The 14,518-nt window shown below is 39.6% G+C and overlaps 1 protein-coding gene across 1 annotated transcript; it reads right to left on the bottom strand.

Moving 5' to 3' along the window:
- Window positions 1-10,637: 10,637 nt before the first annotated feature.
- Window positions 10,638-14,151, bottom strand: kazald2 (Kazal-type serine peptidase inhibitor domain 2). The gene is made up of 4 exons (XM_027136047.2): window positions 13,297-14,151; window positions 12,378-12,538; window positions 12,049-12,196; window positions 10,638-10,880 (listed from the first exon to the last, which is right to left on the bottom strand). Exons 1-4 carry the CDS (start codon window positions 13,781-13,783, stop codon window positions 10,756-10,758), a joined length of 921 nt encoding a protein of 306 aa, XP_026991848.2. The 5' UTR covers window positions 13,784-14,151; the 3' UTR covers window positions 10,638-10,755.
- Window positions 14,152-14,518: the final 367 nt, after the last annotated feature.

Genomic DNA, 14,518 nt, shown 5'->3' on the forward strand with positions numbered 1-14,518 from the left:
GTAAAAGCAAGATCACCATATTTCACTACTGTAAGGGAAGGCTGTCTCTGACATAATCTTGCCATCCTGTGCTTTTATTTATCTCCAGAGAAATATTAAGCGACAGAATTCTCTTGGGTTTCAGCAGGATAGGCCGTGCATTTTAAATATGACATTCTCACTCGGTTGCTTTTAATGATCCTTTCCACTATGTTACTTAACTACAATAAATAAACTTTATGCCTCTCAAACACTATTCCTATTGAAAGGAGCTTGCATCTTCCTTACCATTTAATAAGTAGCCATTCATTTTATTTGCTAATATTTACATTGATAATGTGTGGTTTATGATATTACTGCACTAACATGCTGGTAAGCATTACTGTGGTTTTCAAATGATCACTTTTAATAAACCAGCAATTAAGTGTCTAGAGTCCATAGAGGTTTTTCAGGAAGGTATTAATTTTTCGGGAAGAACCACATTCCCGGTGAAGCCTGTTTTTTAATGCTTCATACATTACAGTCATGATAAGCCTCTTCAATAAAAATCCTCTGGTAGACGATCGACTCCCTGCCTTCGCTCAAACCTGAGAAGGCAAATCAGAGCTGTCACAGTTATGTCCTTACATATGCTTCTTCTAATGCTTGCATGCTGCTGTGCTCTTATTTCAGGGCCATAATAAATACGAGACAGGGATTTATCATATTGTGGGACTGTAATGTGATTCAATTCATTTCCCGACTCACTGTTTAATGAAATGGAGTAAACATCTCAGGCAGGTTAGTTTTCTTTGGAAAGGCTAGGGAGATTGGGCCTACTGGAGAGCGGTAGTATTCTTTCTTATATCTCTTTGTTTTTACAGGTGGATAAACATGACAGCTTCATATTTGTAAAGAATAGCCTGTAATGTACTAGATTGCATTTCTGTCAATCAAATACTTGCAACTCAGCGACTCTCCATCAAGCTGTCTCTATCTGCAGTCTGAGAGATTGGTAGTGAGAGACAATTGTGATTGTGGCATGGAGATTTACAGAGAGAGAGAGGGAGAGAGAGAAAGAGAGAGAGAGAGAGAGAGAGAGAGAGAGAGAGAGAGAGAGAGAGAGAGAGAGAGAGAGAGAGAGAGAGAGAGAAGCTTTTAAAAGGATTTTGTCGGTTATTGACTGGTTGCACTCTTCTGCTAATAGCCATTTAAAGATTATAGGCCTGCTGGTGGGAATCAAGGCCTCCATTGTTCTCCTTATTGCATTCTGGCAGATGGGGGCTGACACAACAACACTCTCCCTCCCTGCGGGCACGCTCACTCTGCACAGTCCTCCATCAGCACAGCTCCTATTGAACCAGCCCTAATAACTGCCCATGAATTATTAATCTACATGTGATATTGAAGGCCGGGAGGAGGAGGAGAGGAGGACATGAGGAAGGCGGAGGAAGGGAAGAGGAGGCCTGAGATTGGTGTGCAGGTGCCATGCCGGAGGATCTTCTGGTCCAGCCCAAACACTCCCAGGGTGACTCTTTCTCGGAACATATTGGGCATTCCGATAACGGAGCCTAGCAAAGATAAAATATATATTCATTAAATGTCAGTGGGTTGATGAAATGAGAGCGATCCATTAGAGGCTGGGCCAGGCAGTAGCGGTGAGGGCTAATGTTTCCCGGTTGTTCGAAGAGGCCAGACCGCTTTTAGTGCGACCGATGGTGCCACGGGGAGCAAAGCCTCTCATCGGGGAAGTTGAGTTATCAGGGACTACTCTTAAAGATCAAGAGGGACAGATGACCTGGAGAGAGATGAAAACAGTTCAGCTTGTATTGTGCTCACAGGATAAATATAGCGAAGGATTTTGGGACAGTCCCAGTGTAACATTTGAGTTTGCTAACTGAAAGATTACTGCGATTACACATTATTTGGTTTTACATTAGTCCTCGATTCCTCTAAGGATTTTTACGCAGTTCTGCAAAGTCAGAAGAGAATATTGTTATGGAATTACATGGCCAGTGGCAAATCTCTTTTCATATTCCCCATTATTCAAAATTAAATATGCACAGGCTTTGATGAATTAGATTTTCTCTGAGTCTAAATTTAGAGAAAACAATGAACAATGCCTGGAGAACCCTCTGCAAATATTCATTTTAAAATGAGAGGTTTATTTACTAGAAAGTATTATTCACTCTTAGTCATTCTAGTTTAGATTTACTTAGCTTTATTTAGCTCTCGCTACTTCTCCTATAGAAATGAACCCACAGTTGTTGTTTTTTAAAGAATTCCTTTGATACACAAGTGACTCACTGCAAAATAAAACATTTTTAAAGTTATAATCATTTTAAAACTCCATTGACCTTATAATAGTGACCAAAGTGATCCTTGGTCGTAAGCCGTTAGAGATCTCTGGGTCAGATAGTATACCATGTCAGCAGTGACGTGAGACCTTAAACACAGCATAGGCCCTGAAATGTCTCGCATCGTCGCTTAGCCTGACTTTGGTTCAGTGCCCACACTTCACTCTAGAGAGAGCACAGGAAAGGAAAACTTTAATAACATTCTGGACTTTTGCCAGAGTCAAGACAAATAGCTTTGAATGATGTCCAAGGAAAGCCAACAATTCACCATTGGCATTATTGTTCCCTTTTTCACACTTAAGGCAAACGATACCAAAGATGGCACTTTCTGTACATACAAACACATGTGCTGGAAATACATAGAGGTTAGACCTGAAGAAGGGTGAAGGGAGACCAAAGTTGTTTGGAACCATAAAAACCAAATGAATGTAGATTACTTGCATGTAAGACCCTGTGATGTGTGCTTTGATTAACACCACTGAAGCAGAGAGAAAACATGCATCGTCCCTGTTACATGCATGGCTCTACCTTTTTATTTCCTATCATTCATCAGAGAAATAAATGACTCTACTATAATACTTTAATGCTGATAGAGTCCAACAATGTACTTTTTAATACTGATATTGTTCTACGAGGTATTTCTTTAATGCTGTTTTTGTCCCACAAGGTAGTCAGCAATCAGCTATCAATACCTTGTCAAATCTCAAACTTAATCAAAAATGCAAATAAGCAAAAAGTGCTGAAGGTGCAATACCAGCTTCTGAAAGCTGTTTTTCTTTAAGGAACATTGTTTCAAATATGGGAGCAAAGGGGAGAAAATAAGGGGAGGGCAACTGACTGAGAATGAGCAGGGATGCCTGCAGGGCAGAAGTAACAAAAAGCACTCCAAATAAGTGTGTAGGGGTGGAATCAGCAACCGGCTTTTTCAAAATGAACCATCTGGGTACATGAAAGAGGGGGAGAAAGACAACAAACAAAAGCATCAGGGATGCCAGTGAGTGTGTCAACCCTCCTCCTGTCTTATATCAGTAAGTGCAGGAGAAATGAGAGGGAGGTGTTGCTACTGACAACAGAGAGAGAGAGAGAGAGAGAGAGAGAGAGAGAGAGAGAGAGAGAGAGAGAGAGAGAGAGAGAGAGAGAGATGGTTTGAATGGTGTTCCTGAAAAGATCTATATCCCCTAAAGGCAGAGCTCAATGCCAGAGGAGTCATGGGGCCCTGCAGGCTGACAGTCATCCAGCCTAATGGGCCTGGCTGTTTACTCTGCAAAGCTGTGAGTGGATTAGAGGGGTAATTAAGGTTAATGATCCTCCCGCTACACTCGGGTGATCTGTGTTCAAGCACCGTAGGGTGCATGCTATTGCTAATGTTAAGGCGGCCCATTGAGCAATACACACTGATCCTGACACCGTGTCAACTATTATTGAGCGCTTCACAAAACTGCACGTGAGGACGTAAGATGCTAATGTCTACTGTTTTTGAATGAGAACAATTTATTTGTTTAATGAAGGTTAGCCTGATCACTTATGATGTGTAAATACAGAACACTTTTCACCGTTGCTCTCTAATTACCACCTCCAGTATAATGTTACATTTCTAGGTTTTATGTTTAATAAAACATATGCGACTTTAAAACAAGGTTTTACATGTATTTCACAAAATGTATTAAAATTGTTCTTTAAATAATGCAGTGTTTATTTAAAAAGAAAAATATTCAAAGAACATTCAAATGACTATTTTAATGTTTAGTTTTGTTTTTTATTTTACTTAATTTTTTGATTGTATTATTTTTTGCTTAATTTTGAAAACATTTACACATAATATTCGTTGTAGGGCTTCTGCGGCAAATTTCAGTTTAAAAAAAAAAGTATCTGGTTTTCTTTATACGTCAAATATCAATTAATATAAAACGATTCCATCCAAATAATGAACATTTCTTTTATAAAGTTATAAAAGTTTTCGCTTGAAGTCTGCATGGCAGACATCTCATATTTTCCTCATAGATATATGAGATTACACTGGGAGAGAGTGATCTCCATGGATATAATCTTTGGCATAAATCATCTTTAATGTAGCCTCTGTTATCTAATTATGTTGCATTGCATAGTACATGTAACAAAAGGCCCTTCCATTTTTGAAAGGAAACATGGTCGTTTTTCACTGTATAAGCTAATCAATTGAATGGGACATCAAAAAATGAAATTTGAAGCGCCAATTTTTTGCTCTTACTCCTCTTTGAAACACCACAGTAATAGCAACAAAGTGCTTTTTTGTCAAAAGTGTACTTTCTGAGAATGGAGTGAGGGCTCGGGGCAGCACATTTGAGCATGTGAATGACGGGACACATCAGGCCTAAGTGAATTATGACCCTGTTAAACTGGGTTTTAGTGCCATCCATAGCAGACACATTTTCCTGCTTTTTCCTGTAATTTTTGAAAGCCTTTTTGCTGTAATAAAATATCACTTTTTCCTGCATTTGTGCATTAAACGTCCATTGTCTTCTCTTCTTTTTTCCAATGATAATCACATTGAGACTTGCTTCCCCCTCTAACCCCTGTGCTCCCTCTGTTAGATCACTTTTCCCTTGTAAAGATGACACTTTTGGGTTCGCGAATTGTTCTCTTTCTCATTTTCTCTTCACTTGCTCAAGCACTGACAATGTGTTATGATGTCATTGTCATGAATAGTGTTTGGGAGGCTGTCACAAAGTGCTCTAAAGTCCCATAAACCTGCTGTTTACTCATCATGCCCTGAGACCAGGTCTTGAACAGAGACATGTCCATTGTTGCGTTATGTCCCGAGGCACATTCTCAAATTGTCTGTTAACTGCTAGAAGCATGCTATCAGTGGCAATGTTTGTAAAGCTCTGATGTCCCCTCCAGGTCCTGTTATGATGAGAACAGAACATATTCACCTTTATGCCTTATAACCCACACGCTCCCAACGATGCTACCTGCTGTTATTAAGCTGTGGAAATATGACAGCTGGCGAAGAGGCGACCGCTGAGCTATTGAAACCCAAATGTGTATGGCGGCAATCAGCCTGGTGTTAATTGTTTGCAAATGAGAACTGGAGATCATTAAAAAAATGGATGAAAACAATGATTACTGTTTGAATTATGCAACTTAATTTCCCTTGCTGCATGACGAACAATCAGTAGTGCTTAACAACAGGGTCAGAGTTTTAACTGAAAGTATTATTTCACTCAAAGATAACACTTAAACACCCCATTTATCACTTTACCCTGCACAGAGTGCAGTGTCTTGAAGCCAGAGGCAGCGCAGCATGTGTATCTAAAACCTCAGCCTTATCACCTATAGTCGTTTCCAGATTCAATTCATCTTGTCAGCATGCCGTTGTCACTCCTGAGCTGAAATCAATCCAAGCATACACTAAGTGATGGTGTTCTCTGAAGAAGCATATGAAAGTGTGCTGGTGCCATCAGGCACAATCATCTCTTGAAAGTGGAAATGATGCAAGGAGAGAAAAGTGTAAAGCTGAAGGGTGAGCATGCATAGCTACTTTAATACCAAACATATGTGGAGAATAGCATAATATAAATTAAATAAATGCTAATAAAACAGTAAAACGATGAAACAAATAATGAAAAGTAAAGCCAATTTTAAAAAAATCCTTACAAAGGAAAGGAGAATAATCAAATGGTGAAACTAACAGGCCAAATGCCCGAAGGATTTCTGTCAGACTGGTCCACTGCTTCATTATGTCAGTGACAGCAGCTGCAGGTGTGATTGTCATGTCTCCTCCTCCTCCTCCTCCTCCTCCTCCTCCTCCTTTGTATCTTTCACCAGTGACAGGGATATATCAAAGGATTCAGCATCCCATTCTTATCACCATGGTCACCGTAACTCTACTACCTCTAGCATAGCTCAAGGGTCTGGCAGCACTGGCAGCATCTGCTGGCTTGGATCAGACAAACACAATAAACAACAAAACGCACGCACATTTCATCATCGCTGTGTCTCTCTCAGGAGCTCGATGTACCTGTCAGTCACCATGCTCCTTTAGCACAGAAAAGCAAAAGATTTCATAATGGTCAGTAGAATAAATGCAAAGGTGCTACATGTAAGCACAAGTAAAAAAAAAAATTTTTTTTAATATCTTATTAATTAATCTCTCTCTTACCTATTAATACTGCAAAAAAATGGGAGCAGTAATAATTTAGTTTAGTCAATGTCTAAAGCTTTTAGATTAGATGCAGGGAAGTGTTTAAGGAATCCTTCTGTATTTAGTGTTCATGCCTGGTATTAACAAAGAAGTGATTACTAGAAAATTCTGTGTTGCAGAGATGCTTGTGCTGGTATTTGAGTGAGTAGGAGACAGATTGGTGTAAATGATGTCTGAACTGCCACGAGCACTGTGCGTATGAAGCACATAAACAGGACTCAGAAATACCTGCATCAGCTTGCTAATCAAATCCTGCCCTTCACAAGAAAGGCTAAGTGAAAGACTGGCTCTCCAGGGAGAAGACTACAGTTCAGTTGAGTTCTGATTCTTAAACGATACAATACTGCAAATGAAAGTCTGATGGCCTATTTGTACACAAGACAAGAGAAAGAAAGAAAGAAAGAAAGAAAGAAAGAAAGAAAGAAAGAAAGAAAGAAAGAAAGAAAGAAAGAAAGAAAGAAAGAAGGCCAATTATGTAATCTTGTTTTTAAAAAATAAAAGGTCTAGGGTGCAGGGTTTAATTTTAATTTTTTTAAAAATTATTTGTTTGCTAATAAAAATTCCATTATTATTATTATTATTATTATTATTATTATTAGTAGTAGTAGTAGTAGTAGTAGTAGTAGTAGTAGTGGTAGTATTGTTCTTTTAGTACTATTAGTATATATTAGTATTAATACTCATTCAATCATTGTTTTTGGTAACCGCTTTATTGTGGTCAGTCTCGATGGATCTGGAGCCTATAGGTGCAAGGCGGGCATATACTTAATAAATAATAATAATAATAATAATAATAATAATAATAATAATAATAATAATAATAATAATAATGATAATAATAAAATTTATTATTATCATTATTATTATTATTATTATTATTATTATTATTATTATTATTATTATTATTGTTATTATTCAGAATTGTCCCATCCACTTGCCAAACCCATATCACCCTCATAAGAGGCGTGATTTTAAAGTGCTATGTTAATAAGTTTTAATACAATAATTAGCCTACACTGTGCGTAAATGTGAGAAATTCGCCCATGGCTACACTTTAATGTGCGACTGTCTTCCTTTTTAAAAGTTTAATTGAGCAACGAGTTGAGCTATTAAGGCGAATGTAAACAAAACACTACATCATCGTCCTCAGCGGCCTGAAATCATTTGCACCTCAGATAAGCGGACAGTAATAACCTTCCGTTCTCTCGTTTGTCAATTAGTACCGGCGGAAAAAACCGTCCAGCTGAGAGCGCGCAATAACGCGCAGCTGTGCTGAACAAGTCGGTGCCTTTATTACTCGGCGACACAGCGAGACAGAGACATATTTCAGTCACTGGCAGCTTAATGAGGGCGCCCCGAATCCACAATCTAAATGCCAGGCAATCCCGAAGGAGCGCGCGCTCACGTAGCTTGCGCGAGATCACGAAAGCAGCACGCGCCACCTGACGGCCAACGTACGCACTTCCGGCCTCTTATTAAAGATTTATCACTTTTCTTGTCTGTGACACTTTTAGACTCTAGCGTTCTTATCCAACGTGGATATAATGGTTTACGCTTTTAGTGCTTGAGAATGATCTGAGATCTGTTCTTTATTCCAATGAAAACAATACTTGCACCTTGATAAGTTCCTCCTGCTGCATTACTAGCCGGTTAGTTAACTAGCTACTAGTTAAGACACGAATTGAGTCTAACTATCTATTAGTCGATTTTTATTGACACGTCACTTAACTGCAACAAACCCTGTCAAAATATAGCCAATAAAACTACTTTGCTAACATCAGTAGCATCACTAGCATGGCCATCATCATCATCAAGCTCAGCACATGTGGAAAGTTTTATATAAAGTATTCATTAAAAATGACACTAATCTGAATAGATGTTTTTCAAGACTTTTTAAACGAGAGCGAATTTTGAACACTACAATAGAACTACAATGTTAGTGGTCTCACTGAGACTTATGTGACTTATCATCAAGTATCGATCATTTTTCACCTGTTAGCATAATAATGAACTTTTTGAAATGGTTCATGCAGTGAATAGAACCATTTTGAAATTATTTGATTATTAGTATAAAAAAATCCTAGGAAACCGAAATAGATAGACTTAAAACACCACACACACACACACACACACACACACACACACACACACACACACACACGCACGCATGCACGCACGCACACACACATTTTAAGTGAATCCATCCAGACAGATTTTGATCTCTATTTGATCTCTATAGATTTTGCTATTGTGTTATACTACTCCTGATCCTGATCTACGCAGCTTATTTGACGGTAGATAATACTAGACATGTTGTATGAGTAAAGCTAACTCAGACTGTACAAACTAAAATAATTGTTTTCCCCAATAGTTTCCTAGCTAGAGGGGTCAAGCTGGGTATTGGGTAACTTAACCCTGCACTTTACTGAGCTGTCCATTATTAGCAGCTTTCTGCCCATGACCTTTGACCCTGACTAACCGCTACACATGGTGCTACTGACCAAGGGAACTGAGTTCTGCTAGCCTTCCACCTCCCATCCCAACATCAGCTCACACTCTCATCGGAGAGGGAATCATTAAGCCAGCCTTGAGAAAGAGGGCCAGGGGAGAGCTTTACTGAGCCAAACACTATCATGAGAAAGAGTGTCCATTCTAATATTCACAGATACTGTTACACGAAAGTGAGAATGAATCATCTTTTAATTGCATTCTCTCTTTTCCCTCTCTGTTTTTTCTCCATCCACTATCCCCTTCTGCCTCTCCCTCGCTCTCTCTCTCTCTCTCTCTCTCTCTCTTTCTCTCTTTCTCTCTCTCTTACACACAAACACACACACACACATATATTTATCAGCATACAGACACACTCCTTTCTCATCTCTCTCACTCTCTCTTTCTCTCTCTCCTCTCTCCATTCATTAAACGCACGTCCATTGGAGAATAAGAGCGCTCTATTTTAGACTGGGATTCATTTTCAATTAACCTCTTCAGAAGATGAATCTGAGAACCACTTATTTTAAATTATCCATTTATTTTAAAAGTTCAAGACGGATCATTTACCTGGGCACTCTGTCAGCCAGCCATAAAAAATCCCTCACCTGCCACGTGCATCTAAAAATAAAAGCCACACTGAAACTTTAGATAAGCATTTAAGAAGGGCAGTGTTGCTTTCTCACCCTGGATGTCTCACCCTCTCAGCCAGCCGCATCAGCCAAGGAGCCAGCAGTGCTGAAAACTAACACCAGACCGCTTTGCTGGCTCCCCTTTGCTGTTGTCACCTAGCTGAACTGTAGTGAGCTATCACCTGCACAGTCAGGATCCCGACTGAAACAGATTGAATTCTGATTGATTTCTGCCCGGGAAAGAGGGGAAGAATTTAAAGGTCTTCCTTTTTAATTGGGTATTTGGTGTGTGCTGATGAGAGGACTGTGTCCATCCCTAGGGATCCTTTATGGGGCAATAATGGCGCTCAGCTACAGCTTCGTCTGCTCTCTCTCTGGAAGGCCATAACCCCACATTTGTTCTGAGTGCTTTTCTATTATGCATTGATAGTTGAGTATCAATCAATATGGTAGAAGGAAACAGAAAACCTAGCGAAACCAACTTCTTAAGTGTAAAACGGCTCTTAATACCCGAGCTTTCAAACAACTTAACCTCAGTGCTTTTTTTGTGTCTTGCTCGGCTGGTGGCTCTCTTGGAGAAGACAAATATGGAGACAGTGATAGTTTACTTAGTAAAAAATGAGGGAGTTCAGAGTAAGTACACAGCAAGATAGTGTTTTTCAGCTTTTATAGAGATGTTGATGTATAGACACATACATTTTCACACGCAAGTAAACACACACAAAATCACAAGTGACTTTTTACAGCTTGTGAACTTAATAATCCAAGCGGAAATAAATCATTGATGATGATGCAAAGGATAAGATGAAAGCTGTGTGTAAAAAAAAATGCTAGCATACAGTAAGCATTATTTTGACAAAATAAAATCATTAGCTAGGATAGAAATTTGTCTGTTTTTTATGTTTTTTCTTTTTTAAACAAAATAATAACTATGAATTCAAAACAAAACGCATTTATAAGCTAATTCCATCTGTTTTGTTTAGCTTAAATTGAATCATATAGAAACGTATAAGTGTTTATTTACAGTGCTCAGATAACAGGTACATACTCAAACAAGACATCAACTATTTTACAGAAGTAATGACGCTATGCAGACCAGGAACGCAGTTAGAAATTTGACAAATGGAATCAATATATCTTACAAATACATATATCCACTTGGTTGTCCCTCAAAATCTTCATCATCTTCACTCTCAGCTTCATTGATAGATGTGCTGTGAGCTTCATTTTTTCTTTCAGGTAGCTCTCTGCCTTTCTGAGACCCTGAAAGATTAAAGTAAGTAAGAATTACAGGTGTTGTCATAAAAGACGATAAAATTGAGCACACATTTTTCTGACAGACTAACAATCAGGTTCGAAAAAGCACTCTATGCTCAAGAGACAGCACTTTCAGGAGAAGTGAATGATATTTGAGTGGATCTCCTGTTTGACCCTTTCATTTGGACTCTAGAAACATTTTTCATAATTTCACCATTTCACAACTCTACACCTCTAGTTTGTAATAGTAAAAAAAAACAATAAATCTCTCAGGACATTATAAAGCTCAGCCAGTAGAAGGTCTGCCTTGTGTCACCTTTCTCCACTGCCAAGAGTTCCCAGAGTTCATTGCGGTGGCGACATTCCGGGAAATGGCAAATGGGGGGGCGGGTCGGTTGCATGTGGCATAGATAAGAGGCGGATAGTAGAGATGCAGACCCCCCAGAGAAAGAGATAGTAACCAGACAGTCACACCAAAAGCCTGCCACATAATACACACATCCCTCCACCCCCCCATCATCCAAATCTCACTCATCTCCGTCCTCTCCCGACCTCCTGTCATCACTAATACTGTGTTCTTTCAAGAGAGAGTCTGTGACTGGTGTAAAACTATCTGCCGTTCCGTGGGATTTCTCGGAAAACCAAGTTCACCTTTACTCAGACAGAGATGATGAGCGCAGATAGTTAAAGCTCAAAATCGATTTGGCTTCCATTGTTGATTTTCATGCACGTCTTTCTCTGCCACAGTCCAGACCGCAAAAAGTGGAAATGGCATGTCACTAACATTTGTGGAAAAGGACAAAGTGTATTGCATCTTGCATTAATATAAGCTTTCGAACTATCAGGACAGCAGCCCAACATTGTCTTTTATTAGCAGTAGAAAAAAAAGAATGTGTTTGTGGCTTTAATTTAGAGTCCAGTTTAAACTGTGGTCAAAATGCAAATTCAATATATTTTAAGAGCAGAAAGAGACAGAGTGAGAGAGAGAGAGAGAGAGAGAGAGAGAGAGAGAGAGAGAGAGAGAGAGAGAGAGAGAGAGAGAGAGAGAGAGAGAGAGAGAGAGATTTTTCTGTGTATGATTTCCAAAGACCAGACGTTAATTGTCTGTTCTCTCAGTCAGATGACCTTTTACATTGTTTGTTAATGGCTTTATGTGTTTGTGTATCAGACAAACCTCCGTGTATAACCCGTAATCTTACGGAGGCAGACGTTTCACCGAAGGTGTTCCTGGCAGCACATGTGTACACCCCGGCAGTATCAGGGCCAACCTTGTAGAGCTGAAGCCAGCCAGTAAGTTCAAAATGCCTCGGGCCTCCACTCGCCTGTAAATACACACAAATGACTCCACCATCTGTATCTTTGAAGCTGTGTGAGTAAATATTCTTCATAAAATAACTCTAATAGAAGAGTGCTGATAATATGCATATAACACATATATGTGATATATCAACACATTGTCCTACTGTAATTATAGTGTAATATAAATAAAATGTGTTTTCATACCTGTATGGCTCTGTTTGAATTCTCTGAAACAAGGAAAGTACTGTCTCCTTCTTTCTTCCACAGAATGGAGGCCACTGGATATGATGACACCTCACAGGAAAGAAGGATGTTGCTTCCTTCCAGAGCAATGATGTCACCCGGAGCATAGGTTATGACTGGCTCTGCAGCGTTATTACAGGACAAAAATTGGTCTTTAATGTTGGTTTTAAAATGAACACAGGCATGCATTAAAAATGGGCTCTGGTCCGTTTTGTGCTAAGCGAGCACTCTATCAATTCACAAAAATCAATGACACAATAGAGGAAGAATTACATACAGCATGAGAAATATGAGGGACTGAACAGCATCTTATGCAGGCTATATATAGTTTCATAGATTTAAGACAAATGAGCTTTTAGTATTTAGGATCAGCAGTCTCAGAAGTTTTCGATTGTTTAGGGTAACTGTATGGTATGTGTGTCTCCATTAATATAGACAGCACGCACACTGCAGCTTTGCTATTATTTATAAGACTGCAGTTGAGAGCGTGGAGAAAGAACAAGAAGGATGCAGGATAAAATAAAAATAGAAATTAATGTATTGGTTTTCATTGCCATGACAGTTTATGGTTAATTTAAACTATTGTTAAAGTAGTAGAAATTCAAAACTTACTTAGCGTCTATAAGACATAGGGAGGTACAACAAAGCAAGAAAACCATTTAGGTCGTGTATAGCTTTTATTGCAATCACAAATTACATTTTGTTTTTGCTATATTTTACAGAATCCTTGCAAATTAAACACAAGAATTTCGAAAGCTGCCAAGATCAAAAGTGTCAATGTCTCGATATAATGCTCCGCATATTACCCAATGCATCTGAACCAACAATAAACTCTTACTTTTAATATTTTGTGAAAGGGCTACAAAGGAGGTTTACTCACTTGCTCTGCAGGGTCCATGATGTGCCACTGTTACCTTTTTCTGCTCACCCAGCCTGTGCTGCACTGCTCGTAGCTCGCAAATATTCTCATATGTCTTCCCATCAGTACCGCACAGAATCTCCTGCTTGGTGCACACACATACAGGCTTAGGTTCTGCCTTCATTGCAGGGTCCCTGCGTGTGGCTTTACAACGGAGTCCCTTGGCACACTGACCAAAATACGTGGACCCAGTCCAGGGTTCAGGGTCACAAAGCTGGCCCTCTCCATTCCCACATTCCCAACAACACCCACACAGGTCCCGGACCTGACCCCACTGGCAGCTCTGGAGCAGCCTGGGATCCGGGCACTGCTCGCGTTGGCACTTTGCTGGACATCGCTGACCTGGCCGAATGTCCCTCTGCAAGTCTAAATGCCTGAGATGTTCTAGGGAAAGAGGCTCAGAGAGGGAAGCTAGCAGTAGTGCTATCAGCACCGTTAAATATGGCATTATCTGTTCCCTAGGTTGCGTTTGTTGACAAACAACTGAAAAGCAAGTCAGTGTTTTGGAGATCTTTGTTGTGTCTCAAACAGTCGCAAATCCTTTCATCTCGCTGCTGGCAGACAAGCTCTTAACAGAGATGAGTGATCCTTTGCAGGCTGCAGGCCTCCAAATCCCAGACTGCTGGTGTCAATAGTTGGCTGCAGATTTTCCTAAAGTAAAGCCGCTTATCTGCTTTCACTCTTCCAGCCTAAACTCTTCCTATAAACAGAGAACGGAGATGTCTGTCTTCACCCGCAGCCTGGACAAGCACACAGCTGAGAAAGTGTGTATGCACAAGGGGGGTAAGAAAGGGAAAGGAGAAACCTCAGAGGGGAGTATAGTGACCCTTCTTAAAATGCAGGGTGCTACCTCAACATGCAAGAAAGGTGTGATTAGAGACCTGCAACAGCCAATCACAATGCTCTGTGTGGGGGGAAGGGGCTACATGGGCACTGATCCAACACGAAATGTAACCATCAGCAGGAAAAGTCATAAATTCAAAAGCAACACACCTGGTCCTTACAAATACCCTTGGGGCTATACAGCTCTAAATGTTCCAGTAAAATATGATTATTTTGTACTCGTGTCATAACCTGAACCTCATTTTCTTAGATGAGAAAGTCAAATTGACTATTTAATTTGTGACGCTATGGTTAAAAACAGACACGCTAAATCATAACCTTTAGCAATAGCAAATTATGA

Source organism: Tachysurus fulvidraco, chromosome 17, assembly GCF_022655615.1.
Source record: "Tachysurus fulvidraco isolate hzauxx_2018 chromosome 17, HZAU_PFXX_2.0, whole genome shotgun sequence".
Classification (NCBI taxonomy): domain Eukaryota; kingdom Metazoa; phylum Chordata; class Actinopteri; order Siluriformes; family Bagridae; genus Tachysurus; species Tachysurus fulvidraco.

Excerpts from the sequence above, each read along its gene's own strand:
- kazald2 (XM_027136047.2), bottom strand. The coding sequence starts at position 13,783 with ATGCCATATTTAACGGTGCTGATAGCACTACTGCTAGCTTCCCTCTCT. Across the intron at positions 12,539-13,296 it reads TCATGGACCCTGCAGAGCAA|AGCCAGTCATAACCTATGCT; the intron begins GTGAGTAAACCT and ends ATAACGCTGCAG. Across the intron at positions 10,881-12,048 it reads ATTACGGGTTATACACGGAG|GGTCTCAGAAAGGCAGAGAG; the intron begins GTTTGTCTGATA and ends TTAATCTTTCAG.